Source organism: Gymnoscopelus microlampas (genome assembly GCF_963454915.1).
Source record: "Gymnoscopelus microlampas genome assembly, chromosome: 10".
In the NCBI taxonomy this organism is placed as follows: Eukaryota; Metazoa; Chordata; class Actinopteri; order Myctophiformes; family Myctophidae; genus Gymnoscopelus; species Gymnoscopelus microlampas.
This window is the reverse complement of record NC_139947.1, coordinates 8210387-8237460: the sequence shown is the minus strand read 5'-3', so window position 1 is coordinate 8237460 and position 27074 is coordinate 8210387. Positions and strand designations below refer to the sequence as shown.

At 40.2% G+C, this 27074-nt stretch overlaps 1 protein-coding gene and 2 long non-coding RNA genes across 4 annotated transcripts in view; all 3 read left to right on the top strand.

Moving 5' to 3' along the window:
* LOC311053792 (rho-related GTP-binding protein Rho6-like) overlaps positions 1-13104 on the top strand; it is a gene marked incomplete at both ends in the record, with an annotated part of 14048 nt that extends 944 nt beyond the window's left edge. The window contains 4 exons of the mRNA XM_084069477.1: positions 348-435; positions 11302-11411; positions 12288-12422; positions 12859-13104. Coding sequence (XP_083925603.1) covers positions 348-435; positions 11302-11411; positions 12288-12422; positions 12859-13104 — 579 coding nt within the window. The remainder of the gene's footprint in view (positions 1-347; positions 436-11301; positions 11412-12287; positions 12423-12858) is intronic.
* A 9410-nt stretch (positions 13105-22514) lies between these two features.
* On the top strand, positions 22515-23474 carry LOC311053797. Of its 2 annotated transcripts, XR_014601680.1 has the most exons (4): positions 22515-22632; positions 22950-22997; positions 23143-23239; positions 23376-23474. It is a non-coding gene; the product is annotated as an uncharacterized lncRNA (long non-coding RNA). The 2 variants fall into 2 exon arrangements; XR_014601681.1 differs by lacking the exon at positions 22515-22632 and having other exon boundaries at positions 22881-22997.
* A 365-nt stretch (positions 23475-23839) lies between these two features.
* Positions 23840-26822, top strand: LOC311053798. Its single transcript, XR_014601682.1, has 3 exons — positions 23840-23864; positions 24091-24291; positions 26165-26822. It is a non-coding gene; the product is annotated as an uncharacterized lncRNA (long non-coding RNA).
* Positions 26823-27074: the final 252 nt, after the last annotated feature.

Sequence of the window (27074 nt, the reverse complement as noted above, 5' to 3'; positions counted from 1 at the left end):
TCATTTTAACCTTTTATACTTTGGCTATTCAAAAGTAGCAGATCTACAAGCTCATAGGGCGGCACCGAGTGCCGAGCTATGAGCTTGTAGATCTGCTATTTTTGAAAAAAATCGTGAACATTTTGTGCAAACCTTTGAACATAGGCCTATATATTTTTAAGCGAACATTTTTAACTCAAATCTTTGCTTCTGGGGGTCCCTGGAACAAAATGTTTTGAGATGGGGGGTCTGCGGTCAAATATATATAATCTTGGGGGTCCTTGGCATGAAATAGTTTGAGAACCGCTGTTCTAAAGTAGAGACATATCCCACAGTATCCCTAAAGTCATTGCATTGTCCATCCATAGACGTATGTCCCTACGGTATTTGAGAACTACACGGCCTGCCTGGACATCGAGGAGCAGCGCGTGGAGCTCAGTCTCTGGGACACGTCAGGTGAGGATCATACTCTCTCCAGTCAAAATTTTCATTTAAAAAAATAAAAAATAAAAATGAAGATTGTTCAAAAATAGCCAAAGAAAACTTGTGGGCACTAAGTGGGCACCTCGATGTCAAATTTGCTATTTTGCCCAAAATGTAAAAAGAATGTAGTATATATTTGAAAAATGGTGTCAAGTAATGTAAAGTATACATGATGTGAACATGCACAGTACATTATTATCAGACTTAAATTTATCCTTCAACTTTTTGTTTATGCCCAAAATGATTGGATGCACAGGTTTTGTACAGTAGCAACTGTAGAAATATTAGACCTTAATTGGCAAGTGTTCAAACATGTTCTAATCATGTATACTTTACATTACTTAAGAGCGTTTTCCAAATATTAAATTTTTTAACATTTTTGGATCAAATAGCCAATTTCACATGGAGGTGCCCACTCTTCCTTAGTTCCCACTCGTTCGTAGTGCCCAGTCTTCCTGTTACCAAATGAACACTAATATATTTAGCTGTTGGGGTTAAATGTAGTGTTTGACCAGCACCTCTCTTAACCACATTAACTCATGACATCGTAAGGGAACATTTTCAAAGATTTTCAAAAAATGTAAAAAATAATGATAATTATGCTTAATTTCTTTCCTTTTTCAATATTTTTTTAATGAATAGGGAAAATAAATGTATAAGCCCAGCTATTTTGCTATTTTTAAAATAGGATTTAAGTGGCCTAAGCAAGCCTATCTGTATCTGTCACTTTATTCCTTAAAACAAATATTTTTTAAAAAATCAATCAAAGCCTCTGTGACAGAAATCTGTGGCTGTGCTCAACCAGGAAAGATCAGAAGGCAGTTTCAGGAACATTGTGACTTTAAAGTGTCAAAGGTAGCCACTGTGAAACCCATCAGTTTACCCTTCCCAAACTGCAGACAATGCAATCAGCCCCAGAGATGGTAAACAAGTGCAAATGAAGGTCTATCGCCTCTATTGTGTCTTACTGTCTTGTTATCTTTGCAGAGACTGGCTTTAAGTGTTCTCGGTGTTTCTGTTGATCCAGTTACAGTATTGTTCTGCTGTTTAGCACCTCGTGAGAGTCTACTGCTCTGGCAAGGCGGCACAGAATCACAACTCAATTCAATTCAAATGGGGCTTTATTGGCGCGAGAAAACATACGTTTACATGGCCGAAGCAGATGTGAAATGAACCCATTAAAACGGGGAACGCATCTGTGTAACCACTTTAACCATTATTTTATACTTTGGCTATTAAAGAATAGCAGATGTACAAGCTCATAGCGTGGCACCGAGCGCCGCGCTATGAGCTTGTAGATTTGCTATTTTTGAGAAATCGTGAAAATGTTTGCAAATCTTTGAATATATACATTTTTAACTCAAATCTTTGCTTCTGGGGGGTCCCTGGAACAACATATTTTGAGATGGGGGTCCTCGGCCAAATACATTTTGGGGGTCCTTGACATGAAGTTTTTTCAAAAAACGGTTAGGATTTAGAAGACATTTGTAGAATCCCCAGAAGCAAAGATTTGAGTTAAAAAATGTTTTAAAAATATATACAGTATTCAAAGATTTGCAAAAAGAAATCATGATTTAAAAAAAAAATGCAGATCTACAAGCTCATTGCGCAATGAGCTTGTATAGCTGCTATTTTTGAATAGCCAAAGTATAAGCTAATGGTTAAAGTGGTTAAAATCTAAAATGACAGCTGCTTTCCCAGTCTTAATTGGTTAAAATTGAATACAGAAATGTGTAAACAGAGCTGTGTCACGCTCACACATTGCAACTTAGAAAAACTAGCTTAGGAAACCATGAAAATTGTGCCTTTACTGTTAGAAATAGTTGTAGATCTGCCATTTTTGAGAAATCGTGAAAATGTGTGCAAATCTATGAATATATATATACTGCTCAAAGAAATGTAGGGAACACTTTGATCCCGTATGTTTTTTAAAGCGAACATTTGTTACTCAAATCTTTCTTTCCCTGGAACAAAAAAAAATCAGATGGGGGGGTCCGTGGCCAATTACATATCATTTTGGGTGGTCCTTGACATGAAAAAGTTGAAAAAAATGAAAACATCATAGGCCTTTGTATTTGGCCGCGGACCCCCATCTCAAAATATATTGTTACAGGGACCCCCCGGAAGCAAATATTTGAGTTCAAAATGTTATGTATTACAAAAATATAAATATATTCAAAGATTTGCACAAATGTTCAAGATTTTTCAAAAATAGCAGATCTACAAGCTCATAGCGCGGCACCGAGTGCTGCGCTATAAGCTTGTATATCTGCTATTTTTGAATCGCAGAAGTATGAAATAATGGTTATAGCTAAAATCTAAAATGACACACCGATGCGTTCACGGATAGAATGGGTTAAATATTTCAGTAAAAAAAAAGAACGCTGGGTGAATTACACAGTCTTCTGTTCTCAAAGTTGCCTTTGTAACGATTTGATTATTCACTGCACCACAGGCCAGGTGGTGGATCATGTCTCGACCTCTTTTATCTACACTGTTTTACACCAAACCTAATGCTGTGTTAGCCTGTACATTAATTCAGCCGTGAGATGGACTGCTTTACATTAATAATTCATAAGCACCACCACCACCACCCCGTTTTTTTAAATTCCACACAGCTCCCAAACCCCAGCATTCATTTGGAATGCAGCAGTGCTACTATGCCGCTAGTGGAGCCTATTCCAAAGACCTGTGAGATTGTGTCTATTTTAACCACATGTCAACGAACCCTATAGCGTCCCTATTCGGATCATGTCATAATGCAGTGGTTCTCAACCTTTTCTGGCCGCGACACCCCAAAATAATCATATTTGAACTGGGGACCCCCACCCTGATAAACACTTGGAATTGTAGGAGTTGGGGCATTCAATTTAGTTTGACTCGGTTCCACAGATAAATATTGTGAAAATAGCAGATCAAAAAATAATAATAATTATGCTTAATTTAATAATAAATAGGCTTTAAGTGGTTGGCCTAAGCAAGCCTATCTGTATCTGTCACTTTATTTCTTAAACACTTTTTTTTAATCAATCAAAGCCTCTGTGACAGAAATCTGTGGCTGTGCTCAACCAGGAAAGATCAGAAGGCATTTTCAGGAAAAACTGTGTTGTGAGCTTGTAGATAGACTATTTTCCAAAAAATTGCCTCTCTCTTATATTATTTGTCATAATGGACGGACAACTGGCGTTAATAGGCGAACATAATGCGAAAATAGCCGAACTACAAGCTCACAATGTCTGACGCGTTGTGTGATCATGTTTTCCGGCAAAGAGATTTGATGTTTAGGGAAATAAGGAGGTGACCTAAGTATAGACTCCTGGGGAACCCTGGTCAATGAAGTATAGGGTTTAAGGGGTTAAGAAGTCCATGTGCTATAGTTCCCAGAATAGCTTTTTGCTTCATGCTCAGGTATATACAGTGTGTTTGAAAATGTTATCTAGTGTGTGTAGACTTTACACTTTACTAAATTCCTGTGGGAAACAAAACCCAATCAGAACATCTTCAGATAGTCCTTTATTTCCATAACAATAAAAACAATGAGCAAAGTTCCTCCTGATAAGAATAGGCTCTATGCACAGCAGCCCTATTATAACTTCCTTCCCAGGTGTTACCAATGATACTAATGAAGGCTCTGTTCCATTTAGTCTAGCACAGTGGTTTCCACGACCCCCATAACTCTGAGAGTGTACACATGGAACCAAATGGACCCGTTACACACCTGTAAGTGGCCATTTGGAAGACCATGAGGGTCCCTGGACCCCAACTGTAGACCCACTGGTGTAACAGAGTGTTTACAGTGAGCCAACATGCACAATATCAGCACCCTGACTCTATTTGACCAGAATGGAACAGAGCCTTCATTAGTATCATTGGTAACATCTGTGAATGTCTTCATAATATGGCTGCTGTGAATAGAGCCTATTCCTGTGGGAAACAAAACCCAATCATAACATCTTCAGATAGTCCTTTATATCCATAACAATATAAGCAATGAGCAAAGTTCCTCCTGATAAGAATTAGCTGACCACAAACGCGGCGCAAAGCGACGCGCTACTTTTGATGCTTTTGAATTTGTATCCTGAAGAGTAACAGTTTTGGACAGAGACGACAGAGACGATAATATGTAAGATATGGTCTCTTTTGGAGCATATGTTGCTATAGCACAGGGTCAAGGTAAAAATAGATGAAACACTGGTCGTCCTTCCTGGCAGCCTTTAAACTAATTAACCCTAATTACCCTAATTAGACCTAATTAATTAACATACATTACACATACATCTATAACTGCCTATCAGGGAAACATTGATAAGCAACAACTTGCACTTTATTGAAGCAATCTGATTCTAGCAGAAAAAAACATAACTATTTTAAAACTATAATTATTAATAATCCTATAGCTAATTTCTATCATCAAAACATTTGTAATGTTTTGAATTGGCTGATATGACATTGTGTTGTGAGTAGTAAGGAGACATATACAATTCCGGAGTTAATATAGCATTAAAATGTCAAAAATATTTTTGACCACTTTAACCCTATTTTATGCTTCAGCTATTCAAAAACATGCGTTGCATGATATTGTAATTTTGGCCGATATCCGATAATATTAGGCCTGTCAAAAAAAAACGATTCATGAATAAATCGCGATTCTTAATGCCGCGATTTTAAAATCGTTTCAAAATGTTCAAAATCGATTTTTTTATTTTAATTTTTTATTATAAGTTAGTACCTTTTTCACTGGCACTTTGTCTGAAATCAATGTCAGAAAGACTGACTGACATGATCTGGCTGCATTGAAGTGTATGATTCAACTTTTCATGGTTTATATTGTTCAGAATTGTTTTAAAATGTTCTAGTATTTTGGGGTAGAAAATCGCATATCAATTCATCGCAGAATCGCAATTTTAATCGAATCGGCACCCTAGGAATCGATTTTGAATCAAATCGTGAGGTAAGTGAATCGTGACACCCCTAGATAATATGCAGGGTCAAATCGGCCGATACCGATACCAATCTATTACATTATTATATATTATATTAATATTGAGCTCATTGCAGAACTCTTTCTTTTTTTTTCATTTTCAAGGCCATTAACGGTCACATTATTATTGCGTCAATATCGGTAAAATATCCGTCAATATTGGTCAATATCGGTCAATATCGGGGAGAAAATATGGGGGAGAAAATATCGGTCAATATCGGTGAAAAAATCGGAATTATTTTGACATCGGTTCGATACCGATATTGCATTTTTAATGAAATATCGTCCGAAATCAATATGCTACCGATGTTATGGTACAACACTAGTTGGGAGCTTGTTGTAGATCGGCTGATTTTGAACAATTTGTGGAAAATTGTAAGAAATTAAATCATTTAAAAAAAAATCTCAAATTTTCTCTTTTGAGGATCATCCCTGTCACAAAACATTTTCAAATGGTGTTCCGTGACCAAATATATAATTTGGGGGTCTTTGACCTTGACATGAACATGTTTGAGAACCACTGACCACTAAACAATCAATTACTAAAAGAAAAAAACAAAACAAGTAGGATGGCTTTCATAACAGCCAAGGCATTCTGGGTAGAGGAAGCCGGACCCTGCCAGTTGGCCAGAGGACGGCTTGTTGCACAGGGACGAGGGTTGCCTCGCACACAGGGGGTGGAAGTGTGTGTGTGTGTGTGTGTGTGTGTGTGTGTGTGTGTGTGTGTGTGTGTGTGTGTGCGCGCGCGCGCGCGCGCGCGCGCGCGTGTGTGCGTGTGTGTGTATGTGTTATTTTCGGCGACTGCAAACAGAAGGCACAGCGGAGGGATACCGAGCTAGGAAGACATGCATGACCTGCCCACCGCCTCAAACTGTGCACTGACTAAAAAAGAAAATAGCCATTATTATGTAAAAGAAACTGCTACCACATTTTGTCTAGCACAGTGGCTCTCAAACTTTTTTTATGTCAAGGACCCCCAAAATGATGTTTTTTTTGGGGGGCTGCAGATCTACAAGCTCATAGCGCGGCGCTCGATGCCGCCCTATGAGCTTGTAGATCTACTATTTTTTGCAAAGTGATTTTGCTGTAGAGGGGGGAAAAGGAGGGGACCAAGTATAGACCCCCTTGGGACCCCAGTCAATTAAGTGGCTAGCATTCAGTACTAGAGTTGATACTTGCTGCTGGGCAGTCAGTCGTCCCCCCCAGAGAAAATAATGACAGAAGATGCAATTAAACTCTCACCACACATACATTCCAAAATACCGTTCACTCTCCACGTTTATGTTGATTCTCGCGTTTGTCATAATTTCAGACATAGACAGAGTATTTTTGCCATTTGTCTCTGTCGGGTAGAAACCTCATATGTCCAAAACTGTTACTTTTCAGGATTCAAATTCAAAAGCTGTAGTATGATCAAGTAGGGCGCTAATTTACCCCAAAACATTCGAATATGGAGATAAGAGGTTTTCTGCCCCGACAGCAAGGCATTGATGGTTAATTCTTCTTGTGTCCTTTTCCCTGGGATGGTTTGGTCCAGACAGTTCAGTCTGGGATGGTTTGGTCCAGACAGTTCAGTGGGTTCATGTGGTCTGTGGGGCGTGTTGCGTAATTCAGAGAGATACTGCAGCCTCATTTAAATTCTGTAGTACAACGGTGTCACTTGTTCACTTCTGTTTTTGGCAAGCGATGCCGTCGCATCGGTCAGATCGTTCTCGAGATAAGGAAAAAAGAGATGCACACATAAGAGAGATATTCACAAAACGGCCCATCGCATTTGGGTAGCAGAAGCATTCTCATTGGATTGACCTGTATTCGTTCAAAGAACCACTAAAGCGATCACATGTGTGCTGTATATCATTGGTTCTCAAAGTGGGGTCCGGGGACCCCCAGGGGTCATTGAGGGAGTTCCAGGGGGTCCCCAGCTAAATGATGGTTAGTTAGGAACCAAATCGACTTTTATGGTTCTGTAACTCTGAGAGTGTCATTTGGTTCCATTTGTACACTCTCAGAGTTAAATGAACATTGATTTTACAATATAAATTGGGGTCCCAGAGATAGAAATACCATTAAATGGGGGTCCGTAGCCTAATGCATGTCAAACTTGGGGTCCTTGACATTAAATGGTTGAGAATCACTGCTAGAGCTGGAAAAACCTTCTCTAATGTGGGTCCCTGCCCTGGCATATGTTTTCAAATGGGGGTCTGCGGGCTAATAAGTGTTAATTTGGGGTCCTTAACATGAAAACGTTTGAGAACCACTGCTGTATGTGTGTACTGTGCACACAGAGGTTGTGTAATCCGAGCATTGTCTGTTTCCTGAGCGTTACGGCACCATGATGACTCTGTGTCAGTGTCTGGTTGTTAAGAGTTGTTCTAATACCAGTATCGTCGTAATAGCTGCCGATACTGCCTAAAATGCGGGCATCGGCATCTGCAAGTATGTCAGTCTAGACCCGAGGGTCCCTGGACCCCACTTTGAGAACCACTGTCCTAGATTGTTTTTACTTTACACACACTGGTATCGGATCGGAAGGAAAAAGTGGTATCGGTACATCTCTACTGGTTGTCCTAGAAGTGATGGATGACAGCTCAAAGGATGGATTCTGAATGTCAGTCACCCAGTTTAAAATGTAATATCCAGGCAGTGTAGGAAGGCTTTATGAGCAGGGCTGGGCGATATATATACAGTATCAACATTATATCAATGTTTGTGATATGAGACTATGAGACAATGTTTGTGATATGAGACCTATCCAGTTTCTATGCCTAGCCTATACTTAAAGGGATAGTTCACCCAAAAGTCGATTATTACATTCGAAGATTTACACACATTTTCTTTGCACATATTTTTCGGCACTCTGTGCCGCGCTATGAGCTTGTAGATCTGCTATTTTTGAATCGCCAAAGACATCTAAAATGACAGAGATGCGTTCCCGGATTGAATGGGTTAAAAAGAAGCAAAAAAAAAAGTCATTTTGGGGGGTGAACTATCCCTTTAATTATCATATCGGGTACAGTATAGACCGGTGATCTGATAGCTTGGCTGATGTGCAAATATTTGACCTGCTTATTATATCCGTGTTCTTCTTAGGAAGCTCAAAGCCCCTGGTGCACAGTTGGCTCCCAGTCAGAGTAGGAAATGAGCCACTTGACTTGAATTCTTTAGAAGCTAATAATGACGTGCCCCAAAATAGACATGCCATTATCAAGCATGCCAGTGGTTAAATGGGTGTGTGTGTGTGTGTGTGTGTGTGTGTGTGTGTGTGTGTGTGTGTGTGTGTGCGTGTGCGTGTGCGTGTGCGTGTGCGTGTGTGATGATTAGGAAGCAGGAGAAAACACAATAGAGAACGGACGGACATCCCCTCACTCTCGTTTTAGCACAGGATACTTCCTGTGAGTTAAGAGGGTCACACATAGTTGTGTGATTTATTAAAATGCTTCCTTCACAGAAGTATGAATGCTCTCCTCTTAATAGGACAGCAGTCGGTTCTCAAACGTTTTCGTGCCAAGGACCCCCAAATTGATATGTATTTGGCCGCGGACCCCCACCTGAAAATATGATGTGCCAGGGACCCCCAGAAGCAAAGATTTGTGTTAAAAAAGTTCGCCTTTTAAAAAGAGAGATTTAAAGTTTTGCACACATTTTCAAGATTTTTCAAAAATAGCAGATCTACAAGCTCATAGCGCCGCGGCGCTATGAGCTATGAGCTTGTAGATCTGCTATTTTTGAATAGCCAAAGAATAAAATATGGTTAAAGTGGTTAAAATGATTGTGACGCTATATTAACTAATTTCTCAAGAAGAATTCCCTGGAACCCCCTCAAGGACCCCTGGGGGTCCCCGGACCCCACTTTGAGAACCGATGTCTTAAAGCATAAGTATATCGTCTCTGTTGGGTGGAAACCTCATGTGTCCAAAACTGTTACTTTTCAGGATTCAAATTCAAAAGTAGCAGATTCAGAGGATCTGTGGACTTTTGATGCTTTTGTGTGACGCTGTAGTATGATCAAGTAGGGCGTTAATTTACCCCCCAAAAAAACACAAAAAGTTAGAATATGGAGAGAAGAGGTTTCTGCCCGACAGCAACGATATAAATAACATATAGACTGGTAATTGCGCGTAACTCTTTTGCAGCTGCTTTCTCTTGTTATTAATGAGCAACTTTGCTACAACGGTGTCTCAACGGCCTAAAGTAGGCGGATGAGCTTGTAGATTGGCTATTTTCGGCGAGTGACAGCATCGTGCAACAGTATAAATCAGGCTGTAGAGACCCACCTGCTAACTGTGCTAACTGTGTCTGTATCTACCCCAATCCCTTGACACAATTGTAGCAATATTGTGCTTTTAATAATCTGGTAGCATGAGTAATATCGTCAACTGAGTCAACTCACACCACTGTAACCACATATACTTTGTTGATGGGGTTCCCTATAGGGGTCTGTACTTGCTCCCCTCCTTTTCCCCCCTCTAGTCTACACTAAATCCCTTCGAAAAAATACACATACACACAGAAAAATAAAAGTGCCAACTGGAACAAAAAATGGTTCTTCAGAGCGATGCCATAGAAGAACCGTTTTTGGTTCCAGAAAGAACCAGACCATTTATTTGAATGGTTCTATAAGGACCCAAACCCCTTAAACCGTGTGAACTTCATCAACCGGCTGAAATGTGATTGTCGAAAATAGCAGATCTACAAGCTCACAAGCTTTTTCTGCGTGTAGCTGAACTTGCAGTTCATATTGCTCTCCGATTTCAGGCTACAAGATGCAAAATCACCCTAAAATCTTGTTTAACATGTGTTTTGCTTTACTCCAAAGTGTGTGTGGAGTAATAATGATAATAAAGCCAAAATAACTAACAGTATAGATATATGTTAAAACAGTCTCCTGTAACACAGAGATCTGTCTCTTTTATCTCCCCTCTCGTCGAGTGAGATTTCTCAACTCAAACAGAAGATGTGTTAGTTATCACGTGCTGTGACTCTGTGTGTCGATTTACATTAACTGTGTCATTTTAGATTTGAGCGATAACCATTATTTTATACTTTGGCTATTCAAAAATAGCAGATCTACAAGCTCATTTCACGAATGTTCGCTAAGAGCTTGTATATCTGCTATTTTTGAATAGCCCAAAGACCTCTAAAGTGACAGCGATGCGTTCCCGGTATTTCACCAAGTTCTTCCCTGAGAACTTGGTGAAATGATGTTCTCTCTTATCAGTTGTGTGCAGTTGTGTCGGTGCTTGAACCGTGTGCATGTGTGAGCAGAATGCTTGATGGGTTCATGCTGCCTACTGTGGTGGTTGCCATGGTTACCGGTTTGGGCGGTGGGGAGGAGGAGGGGCTGGCCATCCAGAGAAAGCCTGTCATGCACATGTTTTGGCAACTTCAAAGCGACTACTTGATGCTGTTATGGTGTTTGTACCTACCGTATAGTTCCCTTCCACATGGATAACATGCTTGTTCTATATTAATCACGTTAACCTTGGCGTCCCTAACAGGTTGTTTATCTACAAGCTCAGAATGCGTCACGTCGTGACACGCTGTGAGCTTGTAAATCGCCTATCTCTGGTGCTAGCTGTTTGGCCAAGTATGTCGCCTCCGTCGGGTGAAAACCTCATATCTCCGAAACTGTTGCTTTTCAGGATTCAAATTCAAAATGTTAAAAAATAAAAAAAACGGGTTTAGTTTTATCCCATTAAAACCGGGAAAGCATCTGTGTCATTTTAGATTCTTGTGTTGGCAAAAATAGCTTTATGTTTTTGATTTTTTTATTTATTGCGAGAACTACTGATTTCGAAGGCATTTGTAGAATTGGCTGTGACATTGCTAAGCTTTTTTCTCTGTGTGTCTCTGTGCAGGTTCTCCCTACTACGACAACGTCAGGCCGCTGTGCTACAGCGACTCGGACGCAGTGCTGCTGTGCTTTGACATCAGCCGTCCAGACACAGTGGACACGGCACTGAAGAAGGTATGGAAACAAACCACCACGTCAAAACTGTGTCTCGACTTGACAACTTCACTTTCTCCACCGGTTGTAGACGGTGCCTTAGTAGCTTTGTTCTCTATTCCACTAGCCCCCCAAAAATGATTCCCCTAGTTTAAAATTTGTTTGGTATAATCGTTTCGTTTCTTTTGGTATAATAATCGCTTGGTATGTCCATCTTTTATTCTAACTCGTTGGGCGACTAGCAAGACTAAGCTAATTGATTCGCATTATGTGGGGAACAAAAACAATGCGACGCCAACCGCAACATGGCTCAGTTTTAGAATGAACACCAGGCTTTCCTCCGTGGTGGATAGCCTTGAGATGCGAGGTTACTATTCTACAGTCATTCGGTCCCCATCATTGTCTTTTTTGTTCTTTTCCAACCAGCGTAGCTGCATTGGGGTTATGGTCATGCCTGAGTCATGGTGACGACGTGGTCCGCCCGCCGGCCTTCCTTAAGCCAATTTTAATATAGGATATATTATTGTTATTCCATGCATCTACCTTCAGATAGTGGTGGAATGTAAATAAGTACATTTAATCCAGTACTGTATTTAAATGATAGGTTAAGCTACCCAGCCGCACACAAAAGTAATTAAAATCAGCCCCACCTTAACCAGCTGCAATATTACAGTGATGAAAACATTTATGCATTACTAATTCTTTCATTCATTCGTTATGCATAATGAGTTTGGTACTACCTACGTATAATTTGATGCCAATACTCTGTGTGTCCAAGAGTATGTGTTCCTTGTTGTATGTAATTGTAGGATTTTCTATGGAGTCCGCAATAAAGACATTTATTCATTCATTCATTCATTCATTCATTCATTCATTCATTCATTCATTCCCTTACAGTGGAAGGCTGAGATCCTGGATTTTTGCCCAAACACGAGGATCCTGCTTATCGGCTGCAAGACAGACCTTCGCACAGACGTATGCACGGTCATGGAGCTGTCTCATCACAAGCACACGCCCGTCTCCCACGAGCAGGTTTGTCTCATGAATGATTACTCTTCCCTGTCCCTGTCTTATCTCTGTTGGCCCTTCCACTTTCTCTTATGAATAAATCTTATCTACCAGTAAGTCAGTCAGTTTATTGGATGATTCATCAAGATCATTTCTTGTAATAATTATATAATATATTATATTATATGGAATATAGAAGTAAAAGTATAGACAATTTGAAATACTCCAGTAAACCGTACCTCAAAATAGTACTTAAGTACAGTACTTGAGTAAATGTACTTAGTTACTTTACACCACTGGTTAGACAGGTACATGGGCACTGGTCCCTTGAGTATCTTGAAAACCAGGCCAATTGCAAAGTTGCTGCAGTACTCTGTCCTCTACCCTGAGCCATCCCACCCTATATAATGAGCCTCATCCGTTACTGTATATATAAATACTCTCCTCTCCTCGTTTGCAGGGCTCGTCCTTGGCCAAACAGCTGGGAGCGGAGGTCTACCTGGAGTGCTCGGCCTTCACGTCGGAGAAGAGCGTCCACGGCGCGTTCCGCACCGCCGCCCTGGCCTGCATGAACAAGCTGCAGCCGCCCGCCAAGCCCAGCCCCGTGCGCCGTCTCTCCAAGCGGCTTCTCCACCTGCCCAGCAAGGCCGAGCTGCTCTCCTCCACCTTCAGCAAGGACAAGGCTAAAGGATGCACCATCATGTAGAACGGAGCCCTTTCACGTGGACTGGTGTATAGACCTCTGCAAGGGACCCCCGTGGACTTTGACTTGGTTCCTGCAGTGGGAAAAGGGGGGCTTGGCAGGGGAAATATAGGGAGGCATAATCTGCAATTCTTTTTTTTAGTCCTTTTTTCTTTCCTTTGTTATAATGGTGGAGAAGACAGGAAATGAAGGACAGAAAAGGGGGGAAGGACGATAATGCACCACAGGTCTCCAGCTGGAATCGAAATCGGGAGATGTTGCAATTATACAGTCAACGCAGCCCCCTGTAATTAAAAGAATCGTGTTGACTTCTCTCTCCTCCCCAGCCTGACTGAAATGCATCTTTATGGAAGCCCACTGCTATCTATTCATGACTTACTGCTGATGCTGGTGTCGTTGTTCATCGCTGGTCATCAGTTCAGCTTGTGCTGCAGACTTCATTTTGATTCAGAAAAAAACGTTAAATATTACAACTCGATAAGCCTCGATAAGCCTCACAGCTAGAAGGTCCTGGGTCTGTGGGCGCTGCGGGCGTGTTTTCTCCTCCGCGTCATCAGTGCCCATACCCTAGTAGGTGGGGTTGGCGAAAGGGCCTTTCTGTGTGGAGTTTGCATGTTCTCCCCGTGTCCCCTAGGGTAGGTACCCTCACAAAAAAACATGCAGTAATCATGGTCTCTATACTGCCTCCCCCTGGTCAGCCCGGGCGCCTGATGGAGGGGAAAGGAACTGGTTGGAATAACGTGTTCCTTCCACGCGGGGAAACTCCCCCCTGTCAGGTGATAGGAAGTGGCCTGCTCACTCCTCATGTATTGAAGGAAGCATGAGCTCAGTTCAGGGCTCTCCCCAGGCTGGCAGAGGGAGAGTAGCGTCCAGGATTACAAGCTTAGGCAATTGGCACTGGGTGAAAAATGGGTTACAAAAATCTTGGGATAAACAAAAAAAAGCACCGTACACGCACTTCAGTGTGTTGACTTGTTACATACGTACACCCGCATGTAAGGTTTTACTGTGAGAGTCGGCTGATATTACCTCACTTCTTTCTATTTAATTGTTCGATTTTTTTTGTGTTCGATTTTCTTCTTACTTTTTGAAAATGTTTTGAAATAATAAAAAATGGGCCCTCGACCCTCAAATGGGTCCCGACCCACTGTTTGGGAAACAGCTTCTGTAATGGTTGGTTGAATGATTACCACGTCGTTGACCCTTCACAGTATTTCTCTAGGATATTAAATGTGTCGGAGGGAGACATGGGGCGCGGGGGAGGTTTGGCAAAACACGGTGCTCTTTAGCGAAGGCATTAACGGGACGAACACATCTGAAGGAAGCAGGGGGGGGAGGGGGGGGACAAAACGTGATTCAACACTCACATGGACCGCGGACAAGGACAATAGACATCCAGGGCCATACACAGTCAAATCCTCAGTGTTCATTTAACTCAGAGAGTGTACAAATGTAACCAAAATGGACCCTTGCGGATCCATTTGTAGCTCTCTGAGTTATCACAGTTAGTAAACTCTCTTGAGTTACAAACTGTGGGTTAAAGAATGTAGAAACCCTGGTTTCTTTCAACCATGCCTGTTAGCTCATTGTTATTCACCTCAGGCGTTAAAGCAGCACTATGTGACTTTCCTCTTGTACCCTGGATTTGAACCCGGTTTCCTGCGCAAGAGAAACATTTTGTTTCACCATTGAGCTAATAGAGCCTGCCTGCTCGCTCAGGGGATAACTTGAATCTTGACCATCAGGTCAAAATTTGTGTTGTGCGTCTAGGTGAGACGTGACCTTTGACACGATCTAAATGTCTCAATAGAAGAGCAGGGAGACTAAACGCAACCACCCATATTGTATAATTTATATTGTGTTAAAATACTCTACCATACAGTTTGGACAAAATTAAATTTTATTCATACAAAAAAAGTTGCATAGTGCTGCTTTAGGTTGTGCTGTCTCTCAATCTTTTAGATTGTGTGTATTGTCTTTGTTTTAACTTATTATTTTTCTGTAACGGCTGCTTCATGCATACCAGTGTCTGCACTAGAAACTCAAAATCTTGTTTAAAAGATATGAAAAAATATGTGCTTTTTCTTTTTTTACATGCGCTCCATCCATATCCACCTGGACAGATTTATTTTGATTTGCTTAAGGGGGGGAAAAGTCCAGATAATCTTTATTTTCAAATCTCCTGTGAAAGAGAGAGAGAAAACTAAAATCCTGAACTTGGAGTAATTTTGAAATAGTCTCGCACAAACAAGCTGATTTATGAGAGAGAGATAGACCTCTGCTAATCCCACAAAGGGGGGGTTCAGTTTCACCCAGCTGATGGCTGCCCAGATTGTCATGATGAGCGGGGGAGGGGGGGGGGGTGACTGTTTAGGGGGTTAAGTGTCTTACACAGGGCGAGACACTTCGTCATTTAGGGTGAACTTGTGTTTACCGGCCTGCCTCTCTACCTGCTGAGCCTGTGGTGTTAACAACATTTTTTCTGTATCTAGGGCCCACAATCGACAATCTCAAAATCGTTCTCGCCAGCCTATCGGCTGCCGTGTTAAGTGGTCAGATGGGTGGGCCGTGTGCATTTTCAGAGTCCGTTCCGATCAATCAATGTATTGTGTTTTCCGGCTTAGATCAATGGAACTAACGTGGTATACTTTAAGTTCCTCTTCATCGGTGTCACAATGAATGGAGCGAGGAAGGATTGAATTGAAACACACAAACAGGCCGGTCCTGTTGTCCATTCTCTGTTTATTTCTACGTTTTTTGTTTACACATTTTAAAGCAGGGGTCTTGAACAGGGGGTCCAGGACCTGTAGGCGGGGGTCCTCAGAGTTCTTTTTTTTTTTTACATTACCACTGAGGAGAACTTTAGCCAAAGAGAGCATAAATTATTTTTCGGCAAAGAGGCGTAGAGGGAAAAAAGAGCAGACCGAAGTACAGAGCCAAAGGTCAAGTTTACTTATTGAGGGTTGAAATGGTTAAATGTCTGAAAATACACAATAACATGAACCCAACATACATGTAGTGGGGGTCCCTGCTTCATCTTTCTCTCTCTCTCTCAGCTATAAGGGGTCTTACTTGCCCTGAAAAACATTGAAGACCCCTGCTTTAAAGTATTTCTTGACATATGTTTTTTATGTATAGTTCTTTTTTTGGGGGGGGGGTCCTCAAGAAATAATTTGATAATGACTCCCATCGTTTTCCCCGGGTATAATACCTCTAATTGCTTGTCCTCCTGGCTGTTTTTCATGTGTTGATGTGTTTGGTATGTTTTTGTATTGGCTGGAGTCTCCAGGCATCAGCCTGCTTGTTGTTGACAGCCTTGGCTAATGGAAGGACTTGATGATTTGTAGGGCTTGTTGCACAGGAGCGCCGTACACAGTTCTCTGGACGTACCCAACCAACACTGGAATTTAATGAGTTGCCTAGCAACGCTGTGAGCATGAAGCTGGGAGAGAGAGAAAGATGGCTCTGTCCCTGAAGATGCCATCACCTTTTATTTGTTGCTTTGGACGGGAACGACCACAAAGGTGACAGGCTGGGTTTTTTAGAGAGACAAATGTAATTGGTTTAACCACTTGAGCCCCACGTGTCCCTATTCTGAGGCAAACAACATGCTTAAGAGGAGGTTTATTTATAATTGTTTTAGTTTTAAACAACACGTTTCAAAAGAACAAACAAACAAAGCAAAGACAGTGTTTGTCTTTGCTTTCATTTCGCTTACATCTTGGCCGGTTGCTGTTTTATTCCTTACTTGCAGTGCTCAACCACTTATAGGCGAAAATGTTCAAAACTCTTTGTACATTTTTGAACATTATCACCCATAATGACATGCCGAATATTTTTCAAAGATGGCCAACCTACAAGCAGACACGTTTTGTGAACTTGCAGGCTATTTTCAAAGAAATTGCAAAAGATTTGCACCTGTAATGGCAAAATAGGGACTCAAGGGTTAAAGTGGTTTATTTAGTACATCACACTGCGATGTCGTCTGGCGAAAATAGCCGATCTTCATGTTCATCCAAAATATTCTCAAAGAATGTTAGGCCTACTGGGGGGAAGAAAACTGTTTATGTTAATTTATTGATTCAATTCTGTACTGGTTATTTTGGTCATATATTGTTATGTTCATAAAATCATTATTGGAATAAATATTTCTGATGTCTTTCCTAGTACACGTTTTTTTTTTTTACTTCTTTGCTTAAAAATAATTAAAATACCAAAAAAACTTAAAGGAGATCTTCACCCATTTTCAACCTTATCTTCAAATAATTAGTCATCATAAGATGGTACCATTTCAGTCTACTCAGTCTGTGTCTCATTAAAGGGACATTTCGCCGATCTTGCATCAAACCCCTATTTTTATCTAGGGCTAGGACCCATAAAGATGATCCTGGTGTGTTTTTTGTGTTTTATCTGTATTTTTAGATTTTTATCCATATCCTCAGAGACTATGAGTCATTTGACTCATAGTCTCTTTATCTCACCTTATTTCCTGACTACAATATAGACCACACCCCCACGCAGCCTCCCCTCCTACAAGGAAGGGCAGTGCACCAAAGCATTATGGTCATTGTAGTAATGCAGCAGTCCAGTCAAACCCCAGTCAAACACACAGACTTCTATATTTTTCTGGCCATAGGGTGCAAATTTCAAATTTTGCTACTGTTATCTACTACAAATATTATTAACATTGAGTGACTGTAAGTTCTTCCAGGGGTGAAATGCTCCTTTAATGGGCTGTGTGGTGATGTCACTGGTAGGCAGGTTTCTGAACTGCACTCCTCTGAAACACACATCGAGTAGACAGAAATGGTTAGAAATTAGTGAGGACCAATTATGTGAAGATAAGGTTGAAAATGGGCAACGTGTGCTCCTTTAACATCAGTCTTTACAGAGAGTTGATAAGGTTCAAGGTTCAACTTTATTTGTAAAGTAAAAGGCACATGAAATTCATTGTGCACTAAAAACCAACACAGCAGCGACAGCCAAAAGAGTAAAGATAAGAGTGTCAAATGTGATCCGTGTTAAACACTGAGCTGCTTAAATACATAAACAATGTAAAAAAATCGAAACTACCTAAAAGTGAGAAATAGTTCAAGTACAAACTGCGTTGTCATAAGTCCAATACACAGACATGTGGCCATATAGTCCAGGCCATGTAATGTTCAGGGTGTGTTCATAAGTCTGATGGCAGCCAAGAAGAAAGTGCTCCATTGTCTTTTTGTGCGGCTGGCAAGGCTGGGATACCGCTGATAATTAATGGCTATTGCAGGAAAGGGGAAAAAAAAGTCATTTATTTTTAACAGCAACATCGATGGTCATTTCAAGCTAGGTCAGAAGTCAGAAACTCCATCTCCTCACCAATGATTACTGTACTCTCAGCCAAGATTTGATATGAGAACAATAAGGAGGTCTATGAAATTACTTGATACAGAATTACTTGATAAGCTGTAATTTACGCTATAATCATCAATTCTCGATTTGAAGGTGTAAGGAAAACAAAACTCAAGTGCAACGTGAGCAAAGTAATTGTGCGAATCTGGTCTTTTGCCAGAATTTGAAACCATATATTTCATTGACCATAGTCTCCCAGGGGTCTATATTATGTACGTGGTTTGCTTCTTTTTCCCCCCTCTACAGCAGTGGTTCCCAAACTGTGGGTCGGGAGCCCCAAGGGGGTTCCCAAATATTTTTGGGGGGTCCCCTTGATGATTAGCTTAATGTGCAACATTGTTTTCTCACTCAACAGTAAACAAACCAACATAAATTATAAGTGTATATATGGTGACTGCACATTTCTAAAGTGACAATTGATTGACTTTTAAGACCTTTTTAACACCAAATTGGCCAAATTGTCGAATATTACGTAAGAAAGAGGCAGACATTCCCACATGGAAAGAATCTATATGTTCCATATATGCAACTATATGTAACCTATATGCTACATATAAGGATCATATATGCGCATATATGTGCATATATACCACATATATGCCTGGTATAAGCTCCATATAGGCTGCATATATCTCACATATAGGTCAAAATCAGGTGCATATATGTGCATATACAGGGTATATAGGTCTCCTATATAGCTTGTTTATACCCTCATATAGGTCATATATGTTGATAATACAAGCCATATAGGTCTCCTATATAGCTTCTTTATCCATATATAGGCTCTATATATTCATTATACAGGACATATAAGTCTCCTATATAGCTTCTTAATATGTACCCAGAGGAAAGCATAATCCAAGTTTGAGCTCTCATCTCTGGCTCATTTGTTTCTTAAGCCATAAATGAGATGTGAGGCAAAATAAAGGAGATATCTATCTATCTATCTATCTATCTATCTATCTATCTATCTATCTATCTATCTATCTATCTATCTACACTGTAACACATTTCTGTAATCTCTACAGTAAAGATTTACAGTAACTTATTATTACTTATTATGGAAAAAAAAATCATTACAGAAACTTACTGCATTTTTACACAACAACATAATGTAGAAATTACAGTCAGGTTATAATCTAACTGTAGAAGTTAGTTTTACAGTAATGTAAAGTATACATAATAATGATAATAATAATAATAATAATAATAATAATAATAATAATAATAATAATAATAATAATAATAATAATAATAATACATTTTATTTATAATGCACTTTACATTTTTGGAAATAACAAAGTGCTACAGGGTTTAAAAACAAAAGGCACAACAATTTAACAAATGTTTTACATGATGTGAACATCATCATCATTATCAGTTATTTTTATTGTTATTAATTTTATCCTTCAACTTCTTGTTTATGCCCCAAAATGACTGCTATACAGGTTTTCTAGCAATTTCTAGCAATTATAGAAATATTAGACCTTAATTGTCAAATGTTTAAGAATGTTCTAATCATGTATACTTTGTTTTAAAACATTTTCCAAATATTTCATTTTTTTACATTTTGGACAAAATTGCCAATTTTACATTGAGGTGTGCAGATGTCCGAGTGCCCACCTATCCTGTTACTTCACTGGTTCTCAACCTTTTCAGGCCACGACCCCCCAAAATAATCATATTTGAACTGGGGACCCCCAACCCTGATATGCACTTGTAATGTTGGAGTTGAGGCATTTAGTTTGACTCCGTTCCACAGATCAATATTTTGAAAATAGCTGATCTACAAGCTCACAACGCCTTGAGTCGATGGGCTATTTTTGCCTCTTTCTTATATTATTTGACAATTTGGCCAACGTTTTACCATTTTTTTGGTATAGTTTGTTGATTACTTTTGATGCAGTAATTTTTTTTTTTTTTTTTAGGTATTAAAAGGGTTACTTAAATTGTCACTTCACTGTCACTGCCACCTACAGATCCCCCCAATCATGTGGGGATCCCCCTGGGGGTCCTGACCCACAGGTTGAGAACCTGACCAGACCTACAGTTACGTCACGCAGCTGCTCAAGGCGGAGCTTATCAGTTTTAAACCGGTAGCGCGAGACACGGAACTAACTAACCGTCGGCTAAGCGAACATTTATTTACAAACCAGTTGCTTCCGTACTTCTACTCTACCAGATAACAGGTAAGTTTAATTAGTTTATGGAATTAAAGTGTTATCCAACTTGTTAGTATCGTAAACGGTGTGCAGTTGTCATGTATTAGCTATGGATCACACGACGCTCGTCCGTCACGAGCGTCACGGCCGAACTTCAACCTGTGTTTTGTACTTTCTCCATTTACAACCTGTACATCTGCATAAACGTTCAAATTTTAAATATAAAGTGCTTACTCTATGTTCATGGATGTTACAAGTCTACTCGGGCACTCAGCAATACCCGTATCGTCTGTATTGTTCAATAAAAAGCATTTTAATTCGATCGATGGCCATTTTCTCCGTATTTCTGTAGGCTTTCAACTACTTGACCCTATCGGTTGGGAGGAGTACTGCACTTTGTTACATTATAACTCTATGACAAAATGGCCACCAAACGGATTAAAATGTTTTGTCTTTTAACAATCCGGAATATACGGGTACTTACACCGACCCGAAGTGAATTGTAACATCCGTGGCCATGGGGTAAGCACTTTATATTTGAAATCTGAACGTTAATGTAGATGTAGGGCTTTACATGGAGAACGTGCAAACACCAGGTTGAAGTTTCGTCATGACTGTCATAATACAGGGGGTTATACAGACCACCGGCTTCTTTCTAAAGCTTATGTTTCGTCGTAAGACTGTGTTGCATGCCCAAACATCACTGATCTACAAGCTCACAGCGACGCATTGTGAGCTTTTAGATCAGTTTTTTTGGGGCGTGCAACACAGTCTTAGACATGGCATTAGCATATTAGTTTCCATGTGGTGCATGATGTCATTGTTTATTTCAAGTATAAATCAGACCACATCAGTGAGAGCTAATGTTGGCCTCATTTGTTTTAACTGTAATTTATTATTATTATTATTATTATTATTATTATTATTATTATTATATCTATGAATTTTGTTTTGAATCTACAGTACAAAGTAAAATCATTTCATTTAGGGAAAGAGAGTACACATGATCCATTTAATGGAATGAATGGATCCTTATGACCAGGGGTCTTCAACGTTTTCAGGCCATGGACCCCCTAGCTGAGAGAGAGATGAAGCAGGGACCCCCTCTATATTGTATAAAATTGTGTTTCAGATTCAACTTTTTTTGTTTACTTGGTCTGCTCTTTTTCCCTCTTTGCCAAAAATAGCTGATCTACAAGCTCACAACGCCTTGCAGCGTGAGGCGTTGTGAGCTTGTAGATCTGCTATTTTTGGCTAAAGTTCTCCTCAGAAAAGGGATGCTAAGGTTCAAGTGGTTAAGGTAAAATAAATAATCATATCACACAAAGATTTGGCGGACCCCCTGTAGTAATTCTGAGGACCCCCTAGGGGTCCCGGACCCCCTGTTGAAGACCCCTGCTTAAGACAGTTAAATTAACACTGAGTTTAGTCTGCACACTTTTTACTGTTTTTTTCTAATTTGTTTTAAAGCATTGCAAATACGGAGACTATATCGAGGTCATGTTTTAGTTTAACAGTCTATTGTTATGTGGAAAGCAACAGACAAACACTGTTAACATGCAAACCATATATGTCAAATTATCTTTAGGTGAAGTTCTCACAGCTACACAATGGATGCTGAGCATTGAGGTCGGTCGTTGTGGCTCCACAGATCAACTTCCTGGCTGGAATGGCAGCTTTTCCAGTTATTACAACTTTGGTGTACCAGGAGGAGCACGCCTGTTACACACTGGAATTCATTCAAAGGTAACTTTCTGCTTTAAGTAGAACCATCATGTGTAACTCGAATGATGTGCTCTCTTGTAGAACGGCTGTGAGTGCACCTTTTCCATTTTTTGTTTTGTGATTTCAGATGTTTCGTTGGGATCAACACATTGGCGGTGGCACCAAACAACAAAGCTGCTCAGCCAGAAAAGTGGGTTTGTCCTCCTGTCTCCTCCCTCCTGAAGCAATTGATGGACTTCGATTGGCTTTGAGTGTAAGTTATGTGCAAAACATTTGGACCATTCTCTTCCCCACTACGTGAATGACATTGTCATGGTCATATTTTAGTAGAGTTTTATTACTTATTTAGTTTTTGTTAGATCTCTATCTCAGGCTCTGATTTTAGGAGTTGTTCAGAAGTAAAGAAGTGGTCAGAAGTTCAGAACACTGTCTTAAGGGGTTTTCTATCTAAAATCCACAATGCATTGCATAAAGGCATAGCTATTTTTTAAAGATCTTTGACAGACTACAAACTAAGGTTACTTTTCTATGTCTCTGCAACCTTGTGATACCTTTTACCCCGATCTACAGCCATACCCTCCAGCCTCTTCTACACAGGCCTGCTGACCTGTTGATGAGGTATGTTTTCTTTAGATTTAACCCATTTAGACCTACAAGCTCGTAGCACAGCACTCGGTGCTGCGCTATGAGCTTGTATAGTAGCCTATAGTTTTGATGATTTTTGACCTAGTACAATTAAGGGCCTTTTCTCTTTTCTGCACAGCCGTATGCAGCTACATATATGGACTTGGATCAGTGGAACCAAGAAACACCCAGTGTACTGCAACCTCCATCTCCGTCCAGTGATGCTCCAGTAGAAGGTGTGGTTCCTCAGCTAAGTGTCAGCAGACTTGCACTGTTGTCCTTCAAATTCAGGATTCATAGATGAGTTTTGCATTCTACTTTTTTTTAAAAAACTTTTCTTTACAGTTTTTGACGTGCTTTCAATCTTTCTAGGTCAACCAAATCCATCTGACCAGAGCATACCAGAGGGTCTGAGGTGGAGAAGCACCAGCTCCAGTTGAGGAGGATAACCACTGTGCTCTCCAGTATCAGTAAGTTTTATTGCCTGTAATGTTGCAGTTTTCAGTTGTCTGCTAATTTCTTTGTCTCACTTGAAACTTTACTTTATCCTGTACCTCTTTTGTGAGTTCTCTGACATGACTGGAAAACTTTGGTATCCCAAAATGAAACTGTTTTCTGTTTACTGGGAAATCGACCCCTGCTACTGAACAAATACTCATCAATGACTGCTATCAGAATATACTGTAGAGCTATATAGAACAGTACTCAATCTTATTGTTTTACAAATACACTCAGTAGACTCAGATTTTTTTGTCTTTGTTCTAGGCTCTGAGCAACTAGACGCACTGAAGGGCTTTATCACCCTGGTCGGTGACCTAGAGTCTGGAGTGTCCACTCTCGGGCAGCAGGAGCTATATCCAGGTATGGATGTATACGTTTGCCATACATTTCACACTGAACCTGACGTTCTTGGTAGCGAGTGATCCGTGTTGTGAGCTGCAACTAGATAGTGAAGTTTTCAGAAGGTCACAGTTGTCTGTTTTCATGGTGCACTGAGCGCAGAAAGGGGTCAATGTAGCTGAGCCTTACAAGTGCAAAACTGATGTCTTAAAATGCAGTTTGTTAATTGCTCGCTCTCTATTCACAGGCTGTGGACAGTTGATTTCCTCTGTGCAGCTGGCAGCCATACACCAGCGTGCCAGGAAGGACTGCAAGAGGCTATTCCACGCGTTGTTCGAGGTGTTCTTCACCCATGAGGAGTGCCGCAATGCCGTCGTATACGGAAAGCATGGTGTCATCCCAGAGGGGAAGAACAAACTAGATGAGGCGAAGGGGGATGCACTGTTCAGTAAGTATTTGTCACACCACTAGTTCCTCAGAGTAGTGTTATAGATGGCCAGTCAGTGGAGTTGGTAACCACTTATAGATATCTTGGGACCATAATCGACAATCGTCTGAAATTCGATTCCAATACTGAAATTGTTTGCAAGAAAGGCCAGCAGTGCCTTTTCTGTTTAAGGAAGTTAGCCAGGTTTCAGGTAAACAAATCAATGATATAGAGCCTTCATTGAATCTGTCATCTACTTTGCTGCCATTTGCTGGTATGGTAATCTAGGTATTAGACAGAAAAATGCCCTTAAAGGAGAATTCCATACTAAAAGGCTTTCTTACCTTTCTTTGTAGTTTTTAAGTACACACCAAAGAGGTCCAGGTGTTATTTTGTGCAAAAGCTCCTTATTGGCTATTTCCCCTACCATGAGCCCTAAATGAATTGCATTGAATGGGGCTATGGGGTGTTGTGCTAATTCGCTTATTTCTTTTGCTCAAAAGTATTATTATTTTTGTATATATTCTCTTTTCATAATGTAAATAATATCCCAAGCGGCACACTTTACTACTTATTTCGATGGAAATAAGCGAATTAGCACAACACCCCATAGCCCCATTCAATTCCCATTCCATTCAATGCAATTCATTGAGGGCCTATGGTAGGGGAAATAGGCAATAAGGAGTTTTTGCACAAAAACACCTGGACCTCTTTGGTTTGATTGATTGATTGATGTACTTTATTTAGTAAGACATGAGAACAGTACATGGCAGTACATAACAGTACATGGAAGTACAAATTCGCAATACAAGGTCTACTAAACTGGATAGCTCAGTTAAGCACGTAGCTTGTTTAAGATGAGATCCCCATGCACACAAATCATGTTGACATATAAGAGACAGACAGATATACACACTACTATACAGAATGTCATACAATCAGTTTACAGGTTACTGGTATGAAGTATGAAGGGTGAAAAATATGTACAAAAAGAAAGAGAGGGGGGGGGGGGGTAGGTTAGGTTAGGACATGGGGTAGGTTAGGACTTGGACAGGGGCCATTTTTGAATTGCAGCCTCCTGAAGGTGTATCTTTAGGGCATTTTTGAAAGTGAGTAGGGTTTTACACTCCTTTACTCCTTTTGGTAGGGCATTCCACATTTTAGATGAATAGCATGAGAAAGAGTTCATTCCCTTTGTTGTGCCAAATCTGGGTTGAACATGGTTTGTGGAGCTGCCTCTGGTGTTATGATCATGGACTTGGTTAACATTTTGGAAGAATTTTGACAAATACAGGGGGATCCCAATGTTGTGGTGTATCTTGAAGACCAGGCCCATAGCAAGTTGCTGTACTCTGTCCTCAACCCTAAGCCATCCAAGCCTAGCAAAATGGGCATAGGTTAGATGGGTTTTGTAATTGAGGCCAAGAAGTAGCCTTACAAGTTTGTAATGGTGGGGACGTAACAACTACATAGAAAGGCAAGAAAGCATTCTAGCATGGAATTCTCTTTTAAGGGGGCTAGAAAGATTGTGGGGGGTATCTTGTGACAATGTATACACATGTCTGTGTTACTGTATTGTGTTTTTAGGGCTTTTATTATCTGCTGTAAAAGGCCCAGCTTAGGACATATAAATACACTTGATCCTTGACAAATCTTGGTTTTGTAAATTATATTCTCAATTTATGATGTCACCAATACATTATCATTGGGCAATTTGGCTGCCTTTGTGCAGTAAAGAAATGGGACGTACAGTACACTCTGAACCAGGTTGGCCTCATCTGTGGCTATGCTGTGCTCAGTCTGTAGAGAGTCATATAGTCTTTAAAATGTATATATTTAACCGAGGGAAACCCATGTTGACTGACTTGTGTCATGTCATCTTCTCTGTCTGCAGACTACGTCTTGCGGTGTTCCTCTCTGGCATCATGGACAAATGTTTTCACTGCAGAGGGCTTGAAGAAAGCCATGACCAATAAGTGCCGAAGCCGTGCTGCAAAGGACTAGGTACTCCCCAGTGTTTTTGGCAGCAGATTTTTGTCCACTAGTCCCTTCCTAACATTTTAGTCTAGTTATTTGTTGACGAAATTGTCAGTACATTTAGTCGTCATAGCTTTTATTTAGTTTGTCAGTGGAAAAAGGTAGAACATTTTTCGTCTTAGTTTTAGTCGACGAACAACACTATGTTAAAAAAAAAGCACTGTTTTGGTTGTGGCCATTTGTTTATTACACATGCAAAATGTTAAACATGATGCACTTTTGCACTTAAAGGACCACTTTTCAACCGGCTTTCATAAAATTGGTCCTCACTAATGTTCATGATAAAATACTACCCTTTTTTTCCTACTCGGTCTGTCTCATAGGAGGGTTGTGGGCAGTTCAGAAACCTGTCCACCAGTGACATCATCAATGTTGAATTCAAGCTAATAGAAACTGTAACTTACTATTCATAATAATATTTGTGAAAAGTTGCAATGCGATAATGGAAGCCATCGTTCTCACGATAATACAAATCTAAATGTGTTTTAAAAATATCTTGTTTAATAAAAAAAAACGGCCAAACGATGATGTCACTGGTGGATGGGTTTCTGAACTACCCACAGCCCTCCTTTTATGTAAATTTTGATGCCAATACATTTTTGTTTTTTTATATACTGTTAAAGCTGCCTGCTATGTTTGTTCATTAATAAAACATCAATGATGAGTAACTAACTTCTGTCTGTCTATTCTCTTGGGTCTGGGTCTTGTACAGGTAATTACAAACTGGAGTAATTTAATTTAACCTGGTGGTCAAACTGGATGTCCAT